General features: G+C 37.5%; 1 protein-coding gene across 22 annotated transcripts in view; it reads left to right on the forward strand.

Moving 5' to 3' along the window:
* DTNA (dystrobrevin alpha) overlaps positions 1-13,511 on the forward strand; it is a 357,154-nt gene that overhangs the window by 211,469 nt on the left and 132,174 nt on the right. For all 22 annotated transcript variants that reach the window (XM_056823867.1, XM_056823866.1, XM_056823869.1 and 19 more), the window contains exon 4: positions 1,165-1,378. In XM_056823867.1, coding sequence (XP_056679845.1) covers positions 1,165-1,378 — 214 coding nt within the window. The remainder of the gene's footprint in view (positions 1-1,164; positions 1,379-13,511) is intronic.

The following is a 13,511-nucleotide window of genomic DNA, read 5'->3' on the forward strand; positions in this document are numbered from 1 at the left end:
TTAACACTCAACTTTATGGCTTCTGATCTCATCATTCACTCTCTATACAATGAATAATGATTTCTTATCCACCAAATCTAATGACCTTTTTTTAATCATCATCCTTCTTGACATTCCTACTGCTTTTATATTATCAAGCACCATCTTCTCCTTGAAATCTCTCTAGGTTTTCAGGATGCTACTCTCTCCTGGTTCTCCTCTCCATTTGACAGCTCCTTCTTAATCTCCTCTGCCCTCAATGTCACATACTCTACCATCAAAGTGGCCTCCTTGCTGTTCTTCAAATGAGACAGTCCATCTCCCAATTTATGAAATTTCATTAACTATATCTCAGGCCTGGAATTCTCCCCCTCCTCATCTCAACCCCTGATTTCTCTGACTTCAAGTCCCACCTTAATTCTGACCTTCTACAAGTTTTTTCCTAACCCTCTTAATTTCAGTGCCATCCCTTTGTTAACCATTTCTAGTTAATCTAGGATATAACTGGTCTTCATTGATTGTGTGTTTTCTTTCCCAACAGACAAGGAATTCTTTTAGACCAAGAACTGTTTTATGCTTTTCTTTGTCGTCTCAACTTTTTCCCCAGTTCTTAGCATATATAAGTGCTTAGTAAGTTTTTATTGACTTAATAACCTCAATATGGTTTCCCAGATTAAAAATCCCTGCTTTAGATAAAAAATGAATCTTTATACTAGCTGTCCTGATACATATGGGATGTTAGAAATAATTAAGAGAAGGAAGACATTAGCATTAATTGGGATCAAGCAAGAAGGGACCTTAAAGATCATCTGGCCCCCAAACTCATAGGCAGTGTAAGAGTGCCTCCAATGATATCCTGAACAAGTGATCATTCAGCTCTAGTTTAAACACCAACAGGAAACTCTCTCCTAGGGGATATTCCCTTCCATTTTTAGATATCACCAATTATTGGACATGCCATTAGCTCTAAGAAGAGAGACCAAACCCCAGACTCTGGAAGGAATAGAGGTAAAAATGAGAAAAAAAGAACATATTTTGGTACTTAAAGGGATTCTGTGGAATAATATTAAGAAAATAAGAAACTTAGTCCCTGATGGAACCTACAATTGGAGGATTTGGTAAATATTTTCTAAAATATTGATTTTTTTTTCATGAAATTGTTGAATCTCCTTTGATCATGTACAGTACATCTGGTGGACATTTGGAACGTCATTGAAGCTCTGAGAGAAAACGCTCTGAACAACCTGGACCCAAATATAGAACTAAACGTGGCCCGCCTGGAAGCTGTGCTTTCAACCATTTTTTACCAGCTCAACAAAAGGATGCCAACCACTCACCAGATCCACGTGGAGCAGTCTATCAGCTTACTGCTCAACTTCCTGCTTGCAGCTTTTGATCCGTAAGTTCCCTTATTAATGGGCTTTAGTTTTCCCTCACTGTTCAATCTTCCCCCACATGTATAGACTAAAATGGCAATGTGTCTTTCTTTTTTTCCTATCCAAATTGATACCAATTGTAAAAATAATCATATCTGAAATTTATGTCATGGTTACAAAGCAATTTCTTTATACTATTTAATTTAATTTTTCCAACCCTGTCAAATGATAAAGGTCATATAAATATTATCATCCTCATTTTTCAGATGAAAAAACTGAAACTTAGAGAGTTGTAGTGAAGTAGATAAAGTTACACATTTATTTGGTAAAAGGCACTATAGGTACAATGTACAGAACACATAAATGTTGGTGGTAAGTCCAGATTCTGTCCTCTATCCCTTACACAACATATTTTCAGAAGAGTTTATGGATTTGAGATCAAATGATAAAAATACTTGTGGAAATATAGAAATGTGAAAAACTAGCATTATTTTCATTTCATGATATGAACTTTAGCTCCTGGTTCTTTTAAATGTTTTATATGATTGTTCAAAGGAGCTATGATGTCATTAATGTGGGGAATATATGGTATGGGAATTCACTAAAGTCATGTAGACCAGAGGTGTCAAACATATAGCCTACAGGCATCATGTACAGCAACATTCCCCAGAGTAGGAAACTCAACCAGATTAAAATGTAATCGGGAAATTTTTAACAAAATAAATTAAAATACAATAAAATATAGATAATATTAATATGTTATTTTCTAAGTTAATATGTGGCCACAGGGATGGTTTAGTGGCCCCATTTCTAGTTGTTTGACCCTACTGATGTATATTGTTGGTTGTTATCGTTCAGTCATTTTCAATCATTTCCAACTATTCATGACCCCATTTGGGGCTTTCTTTTCTTTTTTTAGATTGTTTTGTTTATTTTTTCATTTTTTAATTGAAATTTTTATTTAATTAATTTAGAATATTTTTCCATGGTTACATGATTCGTGTTCTTTCCCTTTCCCCCAACCCCCACACACTCTCCTTCTCCCCCGTAGCTGACACGCAATTCCACTGAGTCCATTTGGAGTTTTCTTGACAAAGATACTGGAGAGGTTTGCCATTTCTTTCTCCAGCTCAATATACAGATGAGGAAACTGAAGCAAACAGATTTAAGTGACTTGTCAAAGGTCACACAGCTAGTAAGTGTCTGAGGCCAGATTTGAACTCAGGAATATGGGAGTCCTCCTGATCCTAAGGCCAGCACTCTATCCACTCTGCCACCTTGCTGCCCTCTAATGCACATTAAAGCTCAGCCATGACTTCATAGATAAGTCGTAAGTTCTTGTTTGAGAACACAGAAGTTGACAACTCATCCAGACACATAATTTCAAAGATAAGATTTGAACTGAGACCTTCCAGTACAGCAACATTCTATCTGCTACACTACCTTGCCTTTCTAGATTAGAGGTTATAGACATGCAAAAATATTTTGTGACCACCTGCTTAGTGTGAGTTAATGACACATGGTAAATGTTTCTATCAACCAATTACCTTTCTTATCTGCAAATTCTCAGGTATGATAGGTTTGGGGTTTTTTGGTCCAAAATAATGAGATCTGCTCAGCAATTCATAGAAGAAAGACGAGAGAATTCTCAGTGACCTTGTTCAGAAGTTTGTCAGTTGTTTCCAGTTCTTCGTGATGCCATTTGAGGTTTTTATGGCAAAGATACTTGACTGATTTGCCTTTTCCTTCTCCATCTCAATTTACAAATGAGGAAACTGAGGCAAACAGGATTAAGTTACTTGTCCAGGATCACATAGCTAGTAAGTGTCTGGAGCCAGATTTGAACTCAGGCAGATGAATCTTCCTGACTCCAGGGCGAGCACTCTTTGCACTGTTCTAGCCAGTTGCCCATGATAGTGATCATGACATCATAAATATGTAATAATAATTGATAATCTAATAAATACCATAATAATGTGAAAATAAATATAAAATACCATAAACTACCAATATAAATATGGTAATTGTTTCACACACCATAAAAACTGGCCTCCTTCATTAATATTCCTACTTCATAGACTCATAGAATTTGAGAGCTGAGAAAAACTTATTGATCATTTAGTCAAAAGCCCCATTTTGTAGCCAAGGGCATTGAAGTCTAGAAGGATTATATATGTATGTGTGTCATTTGAATCTAGTGCTATTTACAATACAAGACACTGCCTTGACATTTAATGAAAAGAAAACTGAATATGGAGTTTACTCTAAATCTAGATCATTTCTAAAGTTTGAAAGGAGACCTTTCAAACAACCCTTCTCCTCTCAGTATCCCACTTGCTGCCTTATATGTTCAGAGATCCCAGGAAGTAAAATTTCAGCCACCTCATTTTGAGAAACACCTAAGGTTTTGCCTGATTCAGATGTGTACAAGCAGCAAGTAGGGGGCATTGTAATCATTGCCTGAGGGGGTGTTCCAGCTTGATTTTTATTCTTTTATCCACTTACAAAAGCAGCCCACTGACATCCAGCCTCATAAGGCAATAATGAGGTAATTACTGTTCAGTTACACCAATGTAGGCTACCTTCATGAATTCAAATTTTGAGGAATACTGAAGTTGAAAATAGCTGTTTCAAAATAAACATTTCACCCCAGCTTGAGAGTCTCTTTGCTTGGAATTTTGTACCCTTCACAACGAGATCTACGGGTATAATCTAGTCTCCATGGTAACAAGATGGTGGGGCAGAGAGAGAAGGCGGTTGGGTTGTTGCACATGATAAGGCGGAAGAATGGAGCCAAGCTGCCGTATTGCTATTGCAGCCTTCTTCTCCTGTCTTCTTTACAACAGTAGTCCAGCATTCCCATATCATAATGCCAAGGTCTCCAAGGTGCTCATTTTGGTTATGAATTGCTTATTAATGCAATGCAGTAGAGAGTGGAAAATGTAAGTTTGTGCTAAATCCTGAATTCATGCCACAATGACAGTTGTCAGAAGCCAAAATGAAAATCTTCAACCATGCTAAGAGTAAATGGTAACCATCTCACAAATGTGGGCAACAGACAATGAAATGGAATGCATGTGTATATGTATGTCTGGGAAATAATACTCTGAGGTAAGAGGTGGGAGGCAAAGGGACAGAACTGTCTTACAGAATCTTTCAAATGGTAGGGCATAGATCTCAAAAAATAAGCATTTACTTATATGTTTTCTAAAAAATAAAAACTATATAGTCTATTTTAATAATGTTAAAATAAGGAGAGCTAAATTTCTCAAACATCTCTAGGTGAAAAACACTTCAAAAATGCACACTTTTTATTGCCTTGTCTACTTTTCTCAGATACAAAATTTTAAGTCAGCTTTTCCCCTAATATAGCTTTCCAGTCTTCTTATTACACCCTGAACCAGATGGTCCTGGCAATGGATTGCATTGTCAAGGACAGGGTAGTGTGAGAGCAGGTACTACGTGGGAGTGAGGAGGCGACAAAAATTACTCTAAGTTTCCTAATGATAGTGATTTGGAAAATGGTAGTGCCATTACCAGAAAAAGGATAGTCAAGGGAAAAAAATGATTTGGGGATGGGGGAAATGATGAGTTCCATTCTGATCTTGAAAGAACAAAACCTTGGGGTTAGAGATAGAAATTTCAATGTCTAAGATCTTGTAAATTCATCCTTTCTGATGGATGGAGAAGAGATGAATCATAGAATCATATCTTTAGAGATGAAAGGGACCCCAGAGGCCATTTAAGTCTACTTTACTTTATAGAAGAGGAGACTATGACTCAGTGATGTTAAGTGACTTCCTTAGGATCTCACAGGACTTGAACACAGATCCTCTGACTCCAGAGTTAGTGTTCTTTTAATTGCACCATACTCTCTCCTCCCTTGTTTTGAAAAGATGTGAGACAATTTATTTTAAGTCATCAGCCTACATGTTAAAATTCTTAAATCTCCTGGTAAAAGATGAAATGGAGAGGAAGACCGTAAGCTAAGATGGGAAAATATCCTGGAATTCAACAATGATAGTGATGGGGAGAAAATTAAAGGGAAATATGAACATTCTTATGCCTTTAAATTGCTAAAGTAAAATCAAAACATGACTTTTAGGAAGCTGATCAAGTTAAAATATAAATATATCCATGCTCTGTGGCTATTTCTTTTTTAATTCGCAATTACTGTAATTTTCTGAGCTCTTTCAAGTGAGAAAACCCCACTGGGTTTCTAGAATATATCTTCAAAAATCTAATCTATTTTTTCTATTTTATTATCTTTAGATATCCTTGGAGAACTGATTCGGAAAGATATATTTGTACTGAACCAAACAGTGGTTTTTAATTTCTTATATTACAGTTAATTTTACAAAAGCTAAAACTTCAAACACATAAGCCTTTATAAATCCTAGAGTAGAGAATATGAAATACCTCTATAGTTCTCTCTGTTTTAACTCTTGCTCCTCAGAGGGATTTAAGCAGATATTCCATATTATGGCATCCCCAGTTGCCATGAAAGATACCTTAGCCTTTTTTTTTTTTCCTAAAAGAGTAAAGATAGAAGAACCCAGGTACTGTGGTCCAAACTCTTCTTGCCTTTCCGATTTAAAAAGACTCTGATGTACTTGCAGAGCCTAGATATACTGCAGAGCATTTAATGGTTTCTGCGTATGCCTATGAAAGTTACTACACTAGCAGTACATTATCTGTATGGAGTTCTCCTGAGAAACCTTTGTCTGCTCACTTTTGTGAATTTGTGTGGATGTCTGAAATCAAAGGAGAAAGAGACAGTGTTCTACAAAGGCCAATTCTTTCCTTTTGTTATCCATATGACTAAACCTATCAAACTCCCTGTGACTACTTAGTTGATAGCTTTTCAAACTTCTCTTGAATTCTCAACATCCAAGTAGAATTCTTCTCTAGTCACTGAGACTTGACTCTGATGGATGATGCTTTATCTGAGCATCCTTCATGTTTCTGAGACAAAATGGTTTCACTGAAGAAGTACCTTTACAATTGCAGTAACATCTGAAAGCAAATACTTGCCTTGATCAACCATATCACATAGTTTAGGATGTTTGGAGGGATTTGTTGAATGCTGGACTTAGAGTTGGGGGAAACTCTTCAAATTCTTCCCCTGGCACTAATTTAAATCCTTCAACCTCCACAGTATCAATTTTCTGACCTGTAAAAATGAGGATAAAAGTAGCTCCTCCCTCAGAGGGTTGTTGCAAGGCTCAAGGAAATAATGCATGTGTATAAGATACTTAAATATAACATATGCACCACATTGTGTAAAGCCTTAAAACACTGTAAAGATGCAAGCTGTGATTCTCATTAGGGAAAAATGATAACTTCAAATGATTGGCAGATTTGGGATATATCATCTAAAATGACTTAACCAAGAAGTTAATTATCCCCCCCCCCCAATCTCATTCAATTCTTGAAAATCCATAGAAATAATTTAGACACGTTGGGTAGGGCTGTAAATTCTTTTAAGGTAATCACTTGGCAAATGAGCCCTGCCCATGGTTAAGTGGCAATAGCCCCAGAAGGATTTGGTAGAATCATAGGCTTGTCTCTGGCACAATTATACCTCTACTCACAATACTGCTCAACACTTCTCTGTTATGTCCACTCTAACCAACTTGGACACTGTGGGTGCACCTAGACATTAATGTAACCAACCTGAACATGATCTAGGCATCTGTATCAATTTCCCAGGTAAAATTTCCACCCACTCTGCCTCACAACATTCCTATAACTTGTGCTTTTCCACCCTTCTCCAATGACATTATTGCTGCAGCAGGCTCCAGGAAGTGGTCAGAGTATGTTGCCCTTTTCATTCTGATTCATTTGAGTTGCTTAAAGAGGACTAACAGACATGAATGGCATGTTCCTCATTTCATTCTGATTGCATTATTTTTTTACCACAAAATCCATCATCTTGTTAAGGGTACCATATTATTTTTTGAATCATTTCCAATGCTATTTTTGAACTCTCTCTCTCTCTGTCTGTCTGTCTGTCTGTCTGTCTCTCTCTCTCTCTCTCTCTCTCTCTCTCTCTGTCTGTCTGTCTGTCTGTCTCTCTGTCTGTCTGTCTCTCTCTCTCTGTCTGTCTCTCTCTGTCTGTCTCTCTCTCTCTCTCTGTCTCTCTGTCTCTGTCTCTGTCTCTCTCTCTCTCTCTCTCTCTCTCTCTCTCTCTCTCTCTCTCTCTCTCTCTCTCTCCTCTGTCTCTCCTCTGTCTCTTTCCCACCCCCCTCCAATATATGTGAGTTGCCAGATCTTGCCTTTTCTAACTCAACATTTTTTTTTTGCATATGTCATTTCTTCTCTGATCATCACCAATTTAGTTGATCTTTTTTTTCTCCCATTTTCAAAAGCAAGTTTTACATCATGGAAAATTGATTCTAGTGGGAGAGGGTGAAGTTTGACTTTCCATGTTATTGCATAAAATAGCCTCAGATTGAAACAGCAACTCATTTTTATTTATGCTAGGTCAAAGTTCAAAATGATGAAAACAAACGTAGATCAAACTTGTTCCAAAAGAATGTAATTTTCTGGAGAATGGGGAGATTTTCATTTTTGCCTTTTCATCCCCAACTATCTGGCATCCAGTATCATTATCATCAATAAACATTTATAAAGTACTTACTATGTGCCATAAATACTACTAAAAGAGGCAAAAATGTGGCCTCAGGACTCAAGGAACTCACATCTTTGTGAGCAAACATTGAGAAAGGAGAATGTCCCAGGCATGAGTTCAGCAAATGAAAAAGCTCAGAGTGGAAATTGGGGATTTTCTGTGGGGAGAAGCAAGAACTGTTTTCTTGGATCATAAAGTAATAATAACAATAGCTTACATCTATTTAGCTATTATTTTATGCCATGCACTATGCTGACAACTTCACAATTATCTGATTTGATCCTCACAACAACCTTGAGAGGTAGGTGCTTCCATTTTACAGATGAAGAAACAGACAAATAGAAATTAGGTGATTTGCACAACATCACACAGTTAGTAAATGTCTGAGGTCAGATTTGAACTCAAGTCTTCCTGATTCCAGGTTCAGCACTTTATCTACTGTGCCACCCACGTTGTCCTAGATACATGGAGGAAGATACGGTATTTTTTTAAGGAGGAGAAAAACTAGAAAAATAGGAAGGGATTGAAAAGCTTTAAAATCCAAACAAGATTTTGTAGTTGATTCTCATGGTACATAGAAATCCAGTGGAGCTTAATGAGGAAGGTATGCTTAAGAATGATGACCTTGTTAGCTGAGTGAAGGATAGACTGGATGTAGGGAAGGGATTTGAGATTGGGAAAACACTCAATGGGCTGTTGCAATAAAGTAAGAGCTTGCACCAGAATAGAAGCTATTCAAAGTAATGGTAAGAAGAGGACACACAGGAGAGATTAGACATAGGCAATGAGTTCATATCCAATGGATATATGAAGGATAATACCAGGTTTTGAACCTGGATTGAGAATATGGTGGTGTCTTCCAAAATTATAGCAAATTTCAACAGAAGATAGGTTTTAGGGGCAAGATAATGAGTTCTGGTTTGAACATCTCATGTTTAAGTTGACTATAGTCTGAAATGTCCAATGGATAATTGGTGATGTGATACTGAAGGTCAGGAAAGATGTTAATGTCAGATACTAAACTATCATCTTCATAGAGATGTTAATTTAATAAGTGTTCATTAAATGAATGCTTCAAAGGATACATAGAATAATTCAGCAGATCTCAAGCAAAAGTATGAATGGCTTTTAAAATAACCATATTGGAAAATTTCCAGAATAAGCAAATCAAGTATAAAAATTATATAAAACACTTCAAGAAACTTTCCTTTCAAGAGAATTTGCACATTTTGGCTGTTTTGAATGTTTTCTTGTAATAGTCTAGTACTCATAAATACTTGAAGCCAGATGATTCTCATAAAAGAGACAGCTTTAATAATTTAGTTTTTCTTTTTTATTTCATAAACTAAACCAGCAAGATGAAGATTGAATATAGAGGGCCAAAAACAGGATCTGGAATAATCTAAAATCTCTCCATCATTAGCCAGCATGTTCTAGGACACTTTGCTTAGTAATTTTGTTGTTCATTTATTTTCAGTTGTGTCTGACTTTTCATGATCCCATTTGGGGTTTTCTTGGCAAAGATACTGGGAGGGCTTTGTGATTTCCTTCTCCAGCTTATTTTACAGATGAGGAAGCTGAGGCAGAATTAAAGGACTTGCTGAGGGTCATACAGATAGTGACAGTCTGAGGCCATATTTGAACTCAGGAAGATGAGTCTTCCCAACTCCAGACCCCACACTCTATCCACAGTGCCAACTACCTATAACAGTGTAATGCTTATTGATGGATTGATTGATTATTTGAAGGTCCTAGAGATATTTATTTAGCCTTGATGAAAAAATACTTAGCACATACATAAGAGTTGTATTCAAATACCTGAAGTATTAACAAATAAAAAGGATTATCTTTGCTATTTTCACCCCAGTCAAAGAGCTAAGACCAATGGACAGCAGCTACAGGGGAACATAATCTAGGTGAAAACCGACTAAGAATTAAATGGGAATGGGTTACCTTAAAAGAAAGTGTAGGGACTTCCGGTCAAGATGGCGGCTTAGAGAAAGCTAAAGTTCAGATCTCCGGAAACCTTTCCCTACCAAACTCAAACTATATGCTCCTAGGGCACCGAAATTCAAAACGAACAACAGCATAGACCCCGGGAATCTTCCTCCTGGACCTGGATCAAAAGGTAACGCCCCCCCCCCAAAAGCCACAACCCAAGAACACTCGGACCTAAGGGGTAGGCAGAAGGAAGGTCCCAGGACCCATCCCCCCAACCCAGAGCGCCGAGTCCAAGGCAGCAGAGGGAACCTCAGAGCCTCAGGACCAGCTATTCTGAAGGTCTCTTCCTGAAAACAACCTGATTCAGACGAGGGGGCACCCAACACAGACAGCAGGGAAACAGAAAGAGCAGGGGAGCTTGTAATCCCCTGGCTGGATCCTTTGATCGAGTATCATGGAAGGTCCCTGCCCAGTTTAACCCAGGGAAAGTTAATCCTATCAGGATCCCTCGAAGCTCCAGGAAACCAAGGCCCCTTCCCCCTCAGAGTGCTGGCTCTCCTGGCCTGCTAAGGCACAGAAACAAACACCCTGCGGAAAGGGCCAAGCCAGGCTCAGAGCGTGGAAGTAAGGCAACGGAGAAGCATCAGGAGGGAACTGAGGAGGGCAGTAACACCTAAACACCAGCAATTCCTGGCTTCCCCGGGAAGACAGAATAAAAACTGCATAGAACGGACAATCTGCCTAGGGCTAAAGCCTCTGAACACCAGACAGAGATAAGAAAAGCTAGTCCTCCCCACTCAGATAGAGATGGCAAACTCCACAGAAGCACAAAAGCCCCCAAATTCCAAGAAAAACAAGAAGAAGGGGGTGACTTCGGACACATTTTATAGAGCAAAAATACAAAATACAGACGAGATAGAAGAGGAAACACAAGCAAATGCTCCGAAACCTTCCAAAGGAAATGGAAACTCTCCACAAACCCATGAAGAATTTGAATCGGAAAGGATCAAAAAGATGGAAGCCCTCTGGGAGGAAAAGTGGGAAATAATGCAAAAGAAATTCACGCTTCTAAAAAACCAGTTTGACCAAAGTTAAAAAGGAAAACCAGGCTTTAAAAGTCAGGATCAAGCAACTCGAAGACAATGAGCAAGAATTAAGAAAGCAAAGCCAAAAGACCAAGAAATTAGAAGAGAACGTAAAATATCTCACTGACAAGGTGACAGACTTGGAAAATAGAGGAAGAAGAAATAATTTAAGAATAATCAGACTTCCAGAAAAGCCAGAAATAAACAGCAAACTCGACATCATAATACAAGATATAATCAAAGAAAATTGCCCAGAGATTCTAGAACAAGGGGGCAATACAGCCACTGAAAGAGCTCACAGAACACCCTCTACACTAAATCCCCAAAAGACAACTCCCAGGAATGTAATTGCCAAATTCCAAAGCTTTCAAACAAAAGAAAAAATCCTACAAGAAGCCAGAAAAAGACAATTTAGATATAAAGGAATGCCAATCAGGGTCACACAAGACCTTGCAAGTTCCACTCTGAATGACCATAAGGCATGGAACATGATTTTCAGAAAGGCAAGAGAGCTGGGTCTTCAACCAAGAATCAGCTATCCAGCAAAACTGACTATATACTTCCAAGAGAAAGTATGGGCATTCAACAAAATAGAAGATTTCCAAGTTTTTGTGAAGAAAAGACCAGAGCTCTGTGGAAAGTTCGATATTGAAAAACAAAGAGCATGGAATACCTGAAAAGATAAATATGAAGGAAACGGAAAAGGAGAAAAATGTTATCTTTTTCTTTTACTCAAACTCTCTTCTATGTATACTAACATGTGGGGAAAATGTAATGTGTAAATAGGGGGAAAAGAAAGACCAAATAGAATAATCTTTCTCACACAAAGATTCACACGGGAAGGGGAGGGGAAGAAAACTCCTATAAGAAGGAGGGGAAGAGATTTTTTACATAAACCTTACTCTCAGGGAAATCAACTCTGAGAGAGAAGAATATCCAGATCCATTGGGATCTTGAATTCTATCTTACCCAACAAGGGAAGGGAGAAGGGAAAACCAAGGGGGATAGGGGGGAGGGAACACAAAAAAGGGAGGGAAGAAGAGGGGGGTGAGGAGGGAACAAATGGGGAGGGACTAGAAAGGGAAACATATGAAGGGAGGGGACAATGGGGACTGATTTAAAGTAAATCACTGGACTAAAAGTTAGACCTGAAGAAGAAAGGATAGAATTAGGGAAGGATATCAAAATGCCAGGGAGTCCACCAGTGACAGTCATAACTTTGAACGTGAATGGAATGAACTCACCCATAAAACATAGACGAATAGCAGAATGGATTAGAATCCAAAACCCTACCATATGTTGTCTTCAAGAAACACACATGAGGTGGGTTGACACCCACAAGGTCAGAATTAAAGGGTGGAGTAAGACCTTCTGGGCCTCAACTGACAGAAAGAAGGCAGGAGTAGCAATCATGATATCTGATAAAGCCAAAGCAAAAATAGACCTGATCAAAAGGGATAGGGAAGGTAATTATATTTTGTTAAAAGAGACTTTAGATAACGAGGAAATATCACTAATCAACATGTATGCACCAAATAATATAGCACCCAAATTTCTAATGGAGAAACTAGGAGAATTGAAGGAAGAAATAGACAGTAAAATCATATTAGTGGGAGACTTAAACCAACCATTATCAAATTTAGATAAATCAAATCAAAAAATAAATAAGAAAGAGGTAAAAGAAGTGAATAAAATCTTAGAAAAATTAGAATTAATAGACATATGGAGAAAAATAAATACGGATAAAAAGGAATACACCTTCTTCTCAGCACCACATGGCACATTCACAAAGATTGACCATACATTAGGTCACAGAAACATGGCACACAAATGCAGAAAAGCAGAAATAATAAATGCAGCCTTTTCAGATCACAAGGCAATAAAAATAATGATCAGTAATGGTACATGGAAAACCAAATCGAAAACTAATTGGAAATTAAACAACATGATACTCCAAAATCTTTTAGTTAGAAAAGAAATCATAGAAACAATAATTTCATCGAGGAAAATGACAATGGCGAGACATCTTTTCAAACCTTTTGGGATGCAGCCAAAGTGGTAATCAGAGGTAAATTCATATCCCTGAGTGCATATATTAACAAACTAGGGAGAGCAGGGATCAATCAATTGGAAATGCAAATAAAAAATCTCAAAAACAATCAAATTAAAAACCCCCAGCAGAAAACCAATGTAGAAATCCTAAAAATTAAGGGAGAAATTAATAAAATTGAAAGTGATAGAACTATTGATTTAATAAATAAGACAAGAAGCTGGTACTTTGAAAAAACAAACAAAATAGACAAAGTACTGGTCAATCTAATTTTAAAAAGGAAGGAAGAAAAGCAAATTAACAGCATCAAAGATGAAAAGGAGGATAGAACCTCTGATGAAGAAGAAATTAAGGCAATCATTAAAAATTACTTTGCCCAATTATATGGCAATAAATACACCAACTTAGGAAAAATGGATGAATATATACAAAAATACAAACTGCCT

Source organism: Monodelphis domestica, chromosome 3 (genome assembly GCF_027887165.1).
Source record: "Monodelphis domestica isolate mMonDom1 chromosome 3, mMonDom1.pri, whole genome shotgun sequence".
Taxonomy (NCBI): domain Eukaryota; kingdom Metazoa; phylum Chordata; class Mammalia; order Didelphimorphia; family Didelphidae; genus Monodelphis; species Monodelphis domestica.